The sequence below is a fragment of the Cornus florida genome, unplaced genomic scaffold (assembly GCF_030987335.1).
Source record: "Cornus florida cultivar Cherokee Brave unplaced genomic scaffold, ASM3098733v1 CherokeeBrave_3.0.0_Hap2_Chr09, whole genome shotgun sequence".
Classification (NCBI taxonomy): domain Eukaryota; kingdom Viridiplantae; phylum Streptophyta; class Magnoliopsida; order Cornales; family Cornaceae; genus Cornus; species Cornus florida.
The window spans coordinates 80282318-80297694 of NW_026775579.1; the positions used below are offsets into that span (position 1 = coordinate 80282318).

General features: G+C 34.4%; 2 protein-coding genes across 2 annotated transcripts; both read left to right on the forward strand.

Annotated features, from left to right (window-relative positions):
• The first annotated feature begins 5609 nt into the window (after nucleotides 1-5609).
• On the forward strand, nucleotides 5610-6310 carry LOC132274575 (probable calcium-binding protein CML29). Its single transcript, XM_059775886.1, has one exon. It carries the CDS (start codon nucleotides 5660-5662, stop codon nucleotides 6131-6133), a length of 474 nt encoding a protein of 157 aa, XP_059631869.1. The 5' UTR covers nucleotides 5610-5659; the 3' UTR covers nucleotides 6134-6310.
• Nucleotides 6311-8793: 2483 nt separating this feature from the next.
• LOC132272952 (putative glycine-rich cell wall structural protein 1) lies at nucleotides 8794-9306 on the forward strand. Its single transcript, XM_059774012.1, has one exon. The coding sequence runs from the start codon at nucleotides 8794-8796 to the stop codon at nucleotides 9304-9306; it is 513 nt and encodes a 170-aa protein (XP_059629995.1).
• The last annotated feature ends 6071 nt before the right edge of the window (nucleotides 9307-15377 follow it).

Sequence of the window (15377 nt, forward strand, 5' to 3'; positions counted from 1 at the left end):
GTTCACATTGCGTGGTCCCAAAGCTCTATTTATTTATTTATTTATTATTTTAGCTTCATTATAGTAAAAATTCTTTGAAATTTTTAATTTTCACTGTCGTTGCCTTAATGTATCTGTGTGCTTTAAACTTCCATATCTTTTTCATTGCCTCAGCTTGCAATGGTATTTGTTAATAGTATTCTTTTAAAAAAAAAAAAAAAATTGGAATAATTTTTTTTTTTCCTGAATAATTTCGGATAAATTTAGGTTTGACTTGTGAATGGCAAAAGTAATCATGGTTCACATTGCGTAGACCCAAAACTCCAGTCTCTATTTATTTATTATTTATTATTTAATTTTCACTATCGTTGCCTTAATGTCTCTATGCTTTAAACCTCCATATCTTTTGGCATTTGACAGCTATACCATAGGATTCTAATATTTGGGATTGTAGTGCCATTGGCATTTTTTTGGCAAAGGCAAACCTAGCCAGATATATATATATATATATATATATATATATATATATATATATATTGAAATATTTTCTTGGTGTAAATGATTTATGGAGTCCTAAAATACATTATCATTTGTTAGGAAAAGTGGATTGACATCTTCAGATGGTATAAAATATGTAAGAGGCAGTTTACTCATACAATTTCCTCTAGACATTCAAAAACTTATCTGCAACTTCATGCATATAGTATTCTCTCTCCCGCTCTTTGATTTGGGATAAATTTAGGTTTGACTCGTAGATGCCAAAAGTTACCAAGGTGAGGCGGAAGTCTGATTGTCGAAGCCTGAAAAAGAAACGTGCAAAAAGCAAAAATCCATCACAACTAAGCATATTTTGATGTACCATTTTCTGGTTTGCAACACGCAAATGATAGAAAATGATTTAATAAATACCATGCATATATATATATATATGTGGTTTTACAGGTTGGTTATAATCATGACAATACTTACCAAAACAAATATATATATATATATATCACAATAAAAAATTACTAGGTTAATTGTTGACCGGTCAAACATTTGACTACTCGTTCGCTGCTTTTGAAATGAACAATCCTACCTATTGGAGAAAATAGCGGATCATTACAGTTCCAAGTAACAAACAAAGCCATAATAAGTGGATCAAAGGATAGAGTATTCATGAAAATTTAGGAAAAAATGAAAAAGAAAAAGAAAAATAAAAAATAGTAAAACAACAGAGCTAGCTTATCTGATCATACTTCATACACTCCCAATATGATCAACATGTTTCTATCAAAGATCAAACGGCTTGAATTTTCCCATCACTCTTGCCCAAAAATCATCTCTCAGTATTAACACAACCATCCTCATAATTAATCATCATTAATATCCTTTGTTGCAGTTCCAGCCACATGATATTTCTTTCAGCATACTCCTTAATTTACTCTGCATACACATAATATAGAGGGAAAAAAAATCAAAATGTAAGAAAATTGAAAAAATAAATAAAAATTAACGAAAATAAATAAATGTATAATGCCATTTACACAAATGTGAGATTTGCTCCTCTCACTGCCTCTAGTGCTACTGTTGATTCTTTCGGTGCTGTTTGATCCATCTACTCCACTTTGTTCCTCCGAAACTAAACTTTCGTATCTCCATTGCCTTTTAGTCCGATAAAACAACCGAGAAAACGATATCCGAAGCCTTGAGGAAGAAGATGACCATCTCCACCAACTCTGCCATTTGGCAAACAATTATTCTGCATGTAGATAAAGTGTGTATATATATATATGCATGAAAGTAAAAGTGATCAAATATTGTATACCTTGGGCTTGGGCCTTGAATTATTTTTGTGCCATTGTGATTGTTTGGAATTGCCATGCCTCAACTCTTGAGCATAGGCCAGGAGCTGTGCCCGGCGGTCGTAGCCGCGGGTTCTCACCGTCCGGGGCCTGGAGGAAAATGGTTTAGGCTTGATTCTCTTGATGGGATCATTTTTATGGAGTAAACGGATCGTTGTCGGTGGCTCGACGTAGACGGTGATGATGACTCCATTCATGTTCACATGCTTAATACTTCTCCTATCTGCATGAATCTCTTGCTTAATACTCATGACCATGGATGTGGTTACTGTTCTCGCAAGGATGGGATGATTATAATAGAGAGCTTTCTATTCAGTCAAGCCTTCATATTATGTTGTATTTCAGGCCTAAAGGGTTTCTATTGACTCAGCCTTCAAATTCTCTTGTATTTCAGGCCTAAACTTCTAATCTGGGCCCTGGCTCTTCCTAATCTGAGATCCAGTCTAGCCTGAGTTCAGTTTGGTTTGTGAAATGAACTTTCACGTTGCTTTGGGCTGGCCACATGATGAATTGGGCATGGCCCTATAAGATGACCCAAAGGATTTCAATAAAAGAATGAACATAATTTTTTTTTTTTTTTTTTTAAGTGATAGTGGCATCGGACCTCTTAGAGCACGCACCTTTTTAATCTATCACCAGACATACGCAATTTTTGAGAGATACTTTATTACACCGATTGTATTGATGACACGATATCACTAATTGATAAGATATAATTGATAGGGAAGTCTTTCTTATAATTTTTTCATTCCACATATACTGAACTGAAGACACCATTAATGATCCGGGTTTGGTATGATTCATATTGCTAAGAACGGGTCGGGTATGGATAACCAAGATGGAGCAAGTCCTCGCTGAATGGGCCCAGGTCCAAGAAGTCATTACGGAAGCCCATATTATGATGAAGGAAGTTGAACCCAAACAAAAAGGAAGAAGATAGGTTCAGCCCAGGAGTTGTTATAATCATCCAAGTGGTTGTAACTATCTATAAATAAATGAAAATGAGAGAAAAAAGGGGTTGAAAAATTATTGGAAGTATAAAGTTTCTCTCTCTGCAATTGAGAAAAAATTTTTGTACTTTCATGAACAATTATTAACTTCAAGTTGTATGCAAAAATAAAGAGAGATGATCACTGCATTAAATGTTGGTATATAACACATTGTAATTGATTAATTTCAACTTATAATTGAAATTAATTAAAGGGATCATCGTGATAATATTTGTTATTTATTCTATGACTAATGAGTTAACATCACATTTTAGTTGATTTGGTCCGACATTGATTAACATTATACAAAATTTTTTTTTTTTATAAAGAATGGAATTTGAAATTTGGACGATATGGATGATTTGACTATTATCCTCATTATGAGAGGCTTTCTTGAAGAGTAAGAATGTAAAATTAGAGAAAATGGATCTCTTCTCCCTTTTCTTTTCTTTTCTTTCCTTTTCGCTACATTTCTATTCGGAAACTAATGTTCAGGCACAAATCAAAGTACGATGATAACACAGTTAGTAAAATGTGGTCGGAAAATACGTGTTTGTAAATGTACACATATAATTTGTTTTTCTTGTTTAAAAATTAATGTTAAAAAATTTGCCATACAATATATATATATATATATATATATATTTATTTATTTATTTAGTTATTTATTTATTTATATAAATACGAACACAGATATGTTTGGTATAAAATTTTTTGTTTAAAATTTGACTATACATATGCTATTTTTCTTCTCTTACACCTTATATATTTTCATTTCAATAATGTAAAAGACTAAAAATAATAAGAATGTATGGAGTTTTGTGGAGAGATGGAGGATTATAGAACATTATGGAGTTGGTAGAAATTGGTATGTTGGAGAAAATTTAAGACTAAGAGTTTGTTTATGGAAAAAAAAAAAAATTATGTATATGTTTAGGCGGAGAATTCTAGTATCTAAATCTTAACCGTTAATTATAATGTATTATAGTTGTATCTTATAGAAAAGATGTTTATTAGGGGTGGCCACGGATCGGATCGGATCAGATTAGGCATAAATCCTATTCCGATCCATTCGCAACGGATTGGGAGATTTTGAATCCGCCACCAATCCATTAGCCCACGGATCGGATCGGATCGAATCTGTGAAATAACGGATCAGATCGGATCCAATCCGCGGATCTCATCCTTCATCTCCATCTCCATTTTCTTCTCCGATCTCCTCTTAGGGTTCATGTGGTTACGCAGTCTTTTTGCATGCGTCCAATCCACCGTCGGGAGTTCCCAGAAAACCTCGATAGAGCACTCACAGCAAGAAAGATTTTCCGGGGTTGGACATGTTTATATGTGCAGATCCATACAAAGAGTCACCCATGAGTGTTGTGAACATGGCCTTATCGGTGATGGCTTATGATTATCTGGCAGAGAAGCTTTCGGTGTATGTCTCAGACGATGGAGGCTCTGAGTTGACTCTCTTTGCTTTGATGGAGGCTGCTAAGTTTGGAAGACAATGGTTATGCTTATTTCAGATCCAACTACCCAAAAGATGAAGCTAATAGCTATGTAAATTATTTTTCTGATTTGTCTTTGCTCAATAAATCTGTCGGTGGTCCACTGTTCAACTCATAAATAATAAATAAATAATTATATTGTATAATATATATATATACACGGATTAGCCACGGATCGGATCGAATTTTTGACAGGCTAATCCGTAATCCGATCCGTGAATTACGGATTCACATTTTTTGAATCCACCACCGATCCGTGGGTTTAGCAATTTGATTCGATCCGTACGAATCGAATCGAATCGGATTCACAGATTCGCAGATTTTTTGCCCAGTCCTATGTTTATATATAGGTAAGAGTAACAATTATATCAACAACCTCCAAACTCCAAAAGTGATCCTGAAAATGATAGGGAGTGAGGGAGAAGAATAAGTTAGCGGCAAGTTTTGTTGGTTTTGTCAGAGACTCGGAAATGTACTTTCGAGGTACAGTAAGAGAGATAAGAAATAATGAATTTTCTTAAAGCGTGATTTATAAATTATATTTAAGATAGTCAGATAAGCAGAAAACATCAAAGTGACTGAATGTGGAGGGAGGAATGTATATAACAAACTCTACCCCCGTACAACCAAACAAAAATACTGTTTATTCATATGAAATTGAAAATATAAAATAAAAATTGTTTAAAAAAAATGAAAATATAATTTTTTTACTAATAATCATTTTTTCTTCCAATTACTATAATATGAATTAATTTTATTGCTGTACCGGTTAGTACAATTCTATTTTTCATTTTATTGCAGGTTAGTTTAAATTTTTATTTTATTATGTTTAATATGCCCGAAAATAGATTTACCAAGTCCCTCCCTGCATCCATCCTCTCTCACACATCCTCTTTCTTCAAATCTTCAAATCAATAAAATATTCTACCAAGAACTTAATTACTTGGGTGTATTTGGGAAGAAGGGGCTTGAGGTCCGTAATAACTGATCAGATTATATTGTAAAATCATTGCAAAAAGTGTAACAATCACTGAAATTAGTATCTTGTTTAAGTATGGGAACAAAATGAAATTGGACGGACATATATGGTGATGGGACCATTGGGTATGACTCAAATTCCACGATAGGAAACTAGATAGCATCTACTGTCACATTCATCAAATTCTGCTACCATTTATTGAGGATAATATTGAATAATTGAGCATAAGAATCTGTCTTTCCTTCCTTTTTGCTTTATGTCGACACAAAGAATCCCTTCCTACCTCTATTTAATGGCGGGAGTTGAGCCTATATGGAAATGCAAGTTACAACATAGTCCTAAATTACTTCACATACAATAATGGCTCAACCTGGGTCTCTCTCCGCCGAAATGGAGGCAATGAGCCATGTAATGAGCCTGGTGGAGTCGTTCAGGGCGTTCGACTCAGACAACGATGGCTCAATCACGGCTGCAGAGCTCGGTGGGATCATGGGGTCACTCGGGTACAACCCGAGTGAACAAGAAGTGAGGGCAATGATGCAGAGAGGAGACACTAACCGGGACGGGCTGCTGAGCATTGAGGAGTTCTTGGACATGAACACTAACGAACTGGAAGTTGGCTCCATCGCGACATCTCTGAGACGTGTTTTTGAAGCTCTGGATTTCGAGGACGATGATGTTGTGACAGGGGAGGAGTTACATGAAGCCATGAATGATATTGGACTGCAATTGTCTCTGGATGATTGCCAGGACATTATTGCTTCTGTGGATGGAAATGGGAATGGAACCGTTAGTTTTGAGGACTTCAAACTTGTAGTTAATGCCCTCCTCTAGATATATTATATGTAATACTTTACAATAAACAAGAGTAACCATAATTTAGACCTTATGGAGCTTTTGTCTATCAGAATATATGTGTTCGCTCTCATCAACTCAAGAATCACTACTTGTAATGCAAGCTCCTTGTAGAAATAAATATGCAAATTTCAAGGATTCTTGTTTGTCTTAAAATTTTTATCTTTCTCTAAAAGAAGAAATCGGCAACATCGATGAACATGAGTAGAAATCTAGTAATATAATCATCATGGTTGATAAGGAAATGGATCATGGACAGAAAAGAAAAACAAAAATACTACTTAGAACCAATTCTGGATATGTCGACCACTCAAGAAAGAGTGATGGGTTACACAATTATGTGAGTGATTTGGTCAAACTTATTCGGCTAAACTAACGTTACTCGACAACAAATTTAAAAGTAACTAAAGTGGTGAAAAGAGGAATAGATTAACACCGGTTTAGTTAATGTTTTTGTTTCACATTTTTTGTTTTTTAGTGTACTGTAACGAAACAAAAATAGGAATTATGTTCGACAACGCTTGTTGTCATTTGAATAGTACCGAAACGATTCTAAAATTTTGACTAAAATCAGAAGTATCAAAATGATACTTTTGCATGTTTCTACACGGTAGTTAAGCATTGTTCAATTTGTTTTTTTTTTTTTTTTCTAAAATAACTTTTTTAATTGACCATTCAAATCTTCAAACTTAGTAATACTTTTTACCGAACATAATTTTATGTTTTTAGTTCTAAAATCAGTTTCAAAATAATTTTAAATACGCTATAAAACCGAAACATTACTTCTCTCTCGAATCAAAATAATTGTGGTTATCAAAGGAATTTAAATTTGATCAGATTTTTTACCTTGAAAATTTGTGTCTATAACAAACGTTACTCAATTATTATAACACAATATATATACTCCTAATAAAATTTCCAAGCCTTGGCGTGAAGTAAGCCCAGTGGTATCTTCTAGGCTAATGTATATATATTGTCAAATGGGCATTCGGGACTTATCATCTGTAGGGGTTGCCATTTGTGTTTGTAGGTTGTGTTCGTGTCGTGTCGTGTCGTGTCAATGTAAATATATTATATTAAATAGGTAAATTTAAATTCAACCTATTTAATAATCGTTTCAAAATCTTTAATACTAACCCAACTCAATTATTAAACAGGTAAATAAATTAATCCGTTTAATGATCTGTTTATCAAAACGAGACATTTAATATTTGATTAAATCCTAAATAATAGAAAAAATTTGTCATAATTAACTCAAATATTCAAAATAAAAAGAAAATTTATAAAACATAGACAAGATTTATGTTGAAATGATTTAACCATCCATACTAATTGAATTTAAACAGGTAACATATTACATAGGTCATATTCACGATTATAACATGTTGAGTTAAATGGGTCATAAACGGATTACACGGGTTAAACTCCTTAATCCTAACCCGACACGGTTAAATAAATGGGTTAATCGTATCATCATTTTTTTGACCCAAACTCATTTATGTCAAACCCAATCCCTTTTAACCCATATCGTATTCGTGTCGTATTGTCATGCCGTAATTTGCCACCCCTAATCAACTGTGATTAGTTCCAACCGGTAAAGCGCAACTCAGCTGCATATTATACGCGTGGGCGTAGTACGTATTGTATATGCAACCAAGACGGCAGAGTTGCTCGTCACTACTTCCTCGTGCATTACCGCACTTAGCAAGACGTCACAGAGCATCAAACAGGGAGCAAGGTTTCTCTGTTACTGTGCCATATCTTATTAAAAATGTCTTAAACCAATCATCTCTCACCATCTAAATATATATATATATATATAAGAAGTTATTTTAAGAAAATCTTATTTTAAAAAATATTTCTGAACAAAATCGTCCAACGGAAACACGTCAAATTATGTTTGAGAAACCTCAATTATGATGAGCTAAGAAACAATTGACATTTAAAATGTACAAAAATCCTTTTAAAACTAATTTGCTGACTCATTCGAATTAATGGTGTGACTTGTAAATACACGATTAATTATTGGGCGTCAAGTAAAAGCACCAACCAGCTGAGAATAACCAAACCAAGCCAAACAATTAAAGGTGTCAAATGCCAATCCCACGTCAAGTGAGTGAGTGCTTAGCATATATTCTGTATGGCAGCTGAAGATATTCAATGGTCACTGACAAGTTACGTGGTTACTGGAAGCTTGCACCAGTTGAAATATATATTCTTTAATTTTTTTAATATTTAATAATAATAATAATAATAAAACAAACTTCTAATACAAATGTTGCGTTGGCTATTTTTTTCAACGCCTCAAGTGAGTGAGTGCTTAGCATATATTCTGTATGGCAGCCGAAGATATTCAATGGTCATGTATGTCATGTTATTAGTATGTTGAAGCAATAGAAATATATCATTTTATAAAATTAGTTTCATTAACTTTTAAAAATTATACTTAATTAATTATTATATTAATTTTCATTAGGCAAATATACCAATGACTTAATATACAGTGGGAGCATGGCAAAGCACTCAATATCTACCCTGGCAATACATGATAAGTGTATGTCAAGATCTTTTATATATATATATATATATATATAGTCAATTTGTCATCGCCACTGTTGACAGTGAAATTGATAATAAAGATGGACAAATGGGTGGTAGTGGGGTTGTTAGTAGTTGCACTCTTAATGCTTCTCTCTCCTACTACTACTTCAAGGAACATACCCAACAAGGAACCAGGCAAAACCATGGATGGTCGAGGCGGTGGAGGTGGAGGAGGTGGTTCCAGCCACCACGGAGAGTGGAACTTCCGGTGGGGATGCGGGTCATTGCCCGATGGAAACTGGGATTACTGGTGGGGCGTTGGTATAGGCCCCACCGGCAGTAATTGGGGGTTCGGATCAGGTTCGGGTCAAAACAGAGGAGGTGGTGGGTTTGGATTCGGATGGGGTGGATCTATTCCAGATGGTGGTGGCAGTAGTGGTGGCGGCTTTGGGTATGGTTACGGAGGAGGACGTGGTGGTGGAATGAATTTTAATGGGAGGTTTGGTATTGGTGGTGGTGTTCCAAGTTCTGGTGGGCAACCAAGGTCAAATGGGGTAACCAACATGAATACTAATGACCATGCTGGCACTAGACCTAGCAGGAATGGGTGATGGATCTTAATTTCCTGATTATAGCAGTTGATTGTGTACTGAATCTATTGATATAACTTTTCTGTACTCGATCCACCCATCATATATGGTATGTACTGCTATGTTTGTCATATATATATATATATATATATATATATATATATATATATATATATTGACAGAAAGAAATAAATAAATGAGTGTGTGTGTAGTATTGTTATATAACTTGTATTGTATTGTAATGTAGTATTGTTGTGTTTTGTCACTTTTTGTGTTTTCTTCTTGTCTTGTTTGTGGTTTGCCAGGAAAAACAAAATGCAAAGAACATTATCCATTCATCATTCTTATTGTTATCCCGTTCAAGATTCGGCCACATGCACAACATGATATTAATAGGGCAGATTTAATTATCTATCTCGTCTAAAATTATTTTAAGACATTTTGATTTTGAATCCTCATAATGATAAAATCATGTTAGAGTTGTATTCATATAAAACATGAGCGCAATAAGAGATATGAGGTCAATCTCATAATCAAATTAAGGAGCTAATGATATTAGGCTATTAGCACTTCCATGAAATATTCAGGGCTTTACTTTAATACTTAAATAAATAAAATGGTAAAGTGCGATTTTTCGACGGAAGCAAATACAGTGCGCGCGAATATGAGCCTTTGATGCGGCATGATGAAACAGTGCGGATCTGGTGCGGGCGCGCACACGGTTGTAGTGGCGCATGGAACAGTCGAATGATTAGGTGCTGCCGCGCTCACAGTAGCACATGAGCTCACCCACACAAGAAGATTTGGATCCGGCGCGTGGCCGCGCGTGCTGAAGCCCTGTTGGCCTGTTTCGACACTTGAAATTGAAACAGTCATAACTCAGTCATCTTAAATCTAAATGGAGTCGTTCTTGAGTTCAAACTCAAAGATTTTTCGCCCTCTTTCCAATGGTATCAATTTTATTCTCAAATTCCTATCCTATTAGGAGATATTTACGTCTTAGTGAGACGATGTCGGAAAATTATTTAAACCGAGATGGAGTATTTATGGGAAACCATTTATGTAGGGCTGAAAACCTTGTGTTATGATAATTGATGGGAAGAATTAATATTAATTAATAAGTTTTAAATTAATCTATTATATTATTAAATTATGTAATTTAATACATAAGTCTAATTGCTGAATGGAATGATGTTTGTTGGTATTTATGATCTATAATCCAGATCTATGGTTGTGATTGTCTAATGTATCATGATTATATATGGTACTGATGAATTGATACGTTGTCATGTAAAATATGAAAGTAATGTTTTATGTATGCATATTCAAAGCATGTGTTATATATTGTATGAATGTTGTATTTAATTATAATGTTGAATATGGTTTATTTAGAAACATGGATGAGTTATCATGGCATAAACAGATTACCAATAAATTGTAGGAACAAAATACATACATTAATAGCATGGAGGATTTGTTATTCTATAGTATGGAGAAAAACATATTTGTGAAGGCATGGACGAGTTCTCAATGCATAAATAAATTACTATTTGAATTGTATGGACATAAATATACTCTTGGAGGCATAGTAGGGTTGCTAATGATAATTTAATTATAATTAGAAAAATATTTTATTATAAGAATGATTGATTTATTATGGTTCATAAGTATTTAAATTAAATTGAGGCTTAGAAAATAAACTTCTAAAAGAGGTTAGTTTGTTCAATGTTAATTATATATAAATATATTTACATTTATATTGTTATTTATGGTTTGGGACTTGGAAAAATTATTTTTTTATTATGTATGATGTCATATATTGTAAGTACCACTTTATATTAAAGGATAAAACTTTAGTTTTGGTTAGTGATGATTTATTTATCGGTTTTCAGAGGCTTAGTAGAGGGAGTTTGCTCATGGGTTTTAACCCACCATTATTTTTTATCTTTCAAGTTCTTAGAGGTCCAAGTCTCGAGGTTGAAGATCCGCAGCTTGGAGGCTTATCTATCATCTACTCTTGTTTATTTCAAAGTAGGATATTATTATGCCATTTGACTTTAGTATTTATTTATGAATTTCTGAATAGTGGATTTTGGTTAAGGGGTCATTGAGTTACGGGATTCCCGAGTTGTAATTTTTGAAGAATTATTAATTAATGAAATTATTATTTATTAGTTTTTCTTCAGCGTTGTATTTATTCTTTATTATTTATCTTTGTATTATGTGCTTATTTAAATACTTTAATTATTTTGGTATCCCCTGATTTTTTAGTGTGAACTTGATCAACCCATGTCTCTGAGATTAAGGGGTATCACACTATTTTACTCAAATTCACCTCTTCTTCCTCTTTAAAATTCTCTCACATGATCCAAAATTATGTTTCTCCCACTCTCTCTCTCTCATTCTCTCTCTAAGTTTCTCTCTGCATCATCTTCTTTCTCTCTCTAAAATTCTTTGTAGTATTATAGTATTGCTCTGCTACATCCACAACACATATACAATGTATTCATGTGTATTATATATGCTCTGTTTTTCTACCAAAAATATCATTTACTTCTTTTGGTAATTCTTGCAACAATATCTAATGGTCCATCCGCTTCTATCTCTTTCTAGATGTTTATATACATATGCAAACATACATAGGATGTTAAAATTGAATTTCGGTGCTTCTTATCATTGATGGTCTAGAGAAGGAATGGTGTAATGATCCTAAGGGATTATATGAGAAGGCGTGTTAAAGTTGCACCAATCTTCTTTTTTGGTTTAGCTACTACAAATTAACAGAGGCATTTGTCTTGAGGGAATCATTTTATCTCTCATCCTAATGGGTTTACAAATAAGTTGACATTGACAAGAACTATAAGTCAATTATGCAACTCAAGCAATGGATTGTTCAACCCAAATTCTAATAGAGGGCAGTGTTAATCTACTGAAGCATCTCCCAGATCATGGACTCATCGTGTATGTAATACTAGGCTCGAAACAGACCTATGTTTACATCTGTATTTCAAAGTAAGAATATCAAATTTATTCATTTAATTATTTATTCTATAAAAATCTTAATAGATGATTTCACACACACACACACACACACACACACACACATATATATATATATATATATCTTACCTTCATGCATGTCTAGTCATAAAATAAAAAAAATATAAATTTAAAGAATTTTAAAAATAAATTGGAGGATTTACAATCATCAATACATATTTTTACAAACGTTTATCCATCTAAAATAAAAAACTATAATAATGAGATCACCCAAAATAATAATACTTATTTTTCCTAAAATGGGTTGGTGGGTCATGACGGGTTAACCAAGCCTATTTTGACCCAATCCATATTTGACCCGTTACAAACGGGTTGAATATGGGTCACAACCCAAATTTGACCAACCTAAACCCGACCTAACTCACACGTTTGCCACCCTTAACATATACACACCCAAATCTTCACACACACACACATACCTCCAATATCGTCCCTCATCTCAGCCACTAATTTTGGCAAAAAAACCACAAAAAACATCGTCATTTTCTTTACCAGGGTCGTCGAAATATTCCTTTTGCACGGTAAGGGAGTATGATTTGCTTGGTGTGATTTTCTCTATCCACCCATCATTTTTCCCGATTACACCATCCCTGATCAATCACACCACCCCAACACTTCCACCACCATCACCAACCATCAATATAGACATTATCTCTTTCGTTTCAGAGTCCAAACAATTCGTATTGAAACCCACAAATCCATTGCCAATTCATACTGAACCCCACAAATCCACTGCTACCAACCAATACCGCCACTGTCAATCAATCCAACAACCTTCACCCCCAAGCTCGAGAAGGATCCGGAAAAGCGCACGGTCATCACAGGGATGAACCTTGTCTCCGTCTTCGGCAACAACGTCGACACCGCGGCCAGATTCGAGGGGTTAACGACGATGGATTTCTTTGTAAGGGATTTGGTGTTAAGTTTGAAGGAGGGATTGTGGGTTTGGTGGTGGGTAAGGGTAAGGGTTTTAAAGGCTATGGGTAGGGTACGGTGGTGGTTGTTCTTCTGTTGTGGTGGTGGTGGTGGTGGTAGTTGTGCTTCTATTATGGTGGTGGTGGACCGACGATTATGGTGGTCTCTGGGTGTGGTATGGTGTTTGGGATTTACAATTTACATATACATAATATATATATATATATATATATATATATATAGAGAGAGAGAGAGGGGGTTGTTAGAGAGAGTGGTGAGGTGTAATGAGTGTATACTAAGGGTAAAAATGTCATTTAAGAGTTTTGATATTTTGCAATTTAAATCAATAAAATATTAAAGAGCAATCTTGACTTTTTATATTTTTAAAGGGTTGTTTGGATCCAATTTCTGACAAGGGGGTGTCATTATCCAAAAAAGACTCAACTTTTATATGGTTGTCTTTATTGTACCTTACCCTAATGTGAAATAAGTGAAATTAAGTCATTTTAAATAAGGGTAAAAATGTCTTTTAGAACTTCTCTGTCCTAAAACTTAACCAATTTTATATTTGAAGAGGGTTATTTGTAGTTGACGGGGTTAGTATTTTTATTTTTATTTTATTATTTATTTATTTATTATTATTATTATTATTATTTACCCTGGCAAGAAAAAAGCCACACGGTATTTACAGGCAAGAACATGAAAGCATATCACATCAGAGAAATACATTTAGTGCCAAGAACACAAAACTATCTAAACTAACACCCCCAAATGTCAAGATATCATCTTTGACAATAACTAATAATGGGATTGTTAGTACCCCCAAACTGAGCACTGCAATGTCCAGAATAATCAGATGTTGGACCCACCAAAACACATAAAAGATTGCTTATCAAATTATACCGTCTCACACACAGTCCAAAAACACTCATGACCATGGCCCACGACAAAAGCAAAAGATAACTTCTAGAGAAAATGTGCATAGCAGCAGCCATGACGTCATGGTATCCCCAGCTGAAGAAGCAGAAGCCAACCTAGTCGCCAAGCCACTGACAATCACAAACCAGCAAACCCCATAAGCATGCCACCTACGAAAGGAGCCGAACCACCGACCAGGCCACAGACTGCTTAAACTGAACCCCATGACTAGAAAACACCAATAGCAACATCCATTTGTGAATACCCAACAGAAACTGTGAACCCTATATTTCTTCACCACGGGCCAACAAATCAAAGAACAGAGCATCCCACTAGGATAACCCAGATGCGTTGGCCACTGAGAAGTAGGAGAAATTGATTTCGCCGACCAAGCTCGAAACGGTGAAACCTTCACCCAGAAAGAGAATGGAGGCAAACCACGAGATCTAAAAGGCAAAAGACAACAAGATAAAATGACACTAACATAAAAACACAAGAACTTATAGCAATACCCAGATCTAAAAGAAAATTTTGCGTTAATGGGTCATCAAATCTTCCAAAACGGAGAACCCCCGGATTCACATCTCGTTGCGCATAGTTGCCGACTCGACAAGGAATGAAAGGAAGACCCAAGCGCACCAGAGAGGAAACCATCAGGAACAAAAGAGCAAGAGGAAATCCAAAAAAAACACTCTGACAAACAGAGAAGCTCTTAAGAAAAGAGAAAGATCCTATGCAAAGGAGAAAATAAAACTCTGATGAACAGAGAATAAAAAACTGGATCAAAATGGAAAGAAGAGTTGGAGGATTTGAAGGGTTTGGGGTTTCTCTCTCTAGCGCCACTACTCATAAGTGGATTTCGCGGGGGTTAGTTGCATTTGGGGTACAGTAAGAGAATTTTATTACACTTTATCCTAAATAAAATGATAACAATACCCTTTTACCATTTCTTTGCAATGCATCTCTCATTTCTTCTCTCCACTCTTTCCCTCTGTATTCTCATCCGCTATGAAAAAATATATTTGCAAAAAAAATTAATTGTGATAATTAATAGATTATGTTTTTTTTATTCGAGGTGAGAAAATGAACAAAAATATTGCACCCCTATTCCAACTTTGTATTAAAATGATAAATGAAAATATATATATTAAAACCCTAATTTAAATAAACGTTGAATGATGGTACTGTGAGGTTGACTG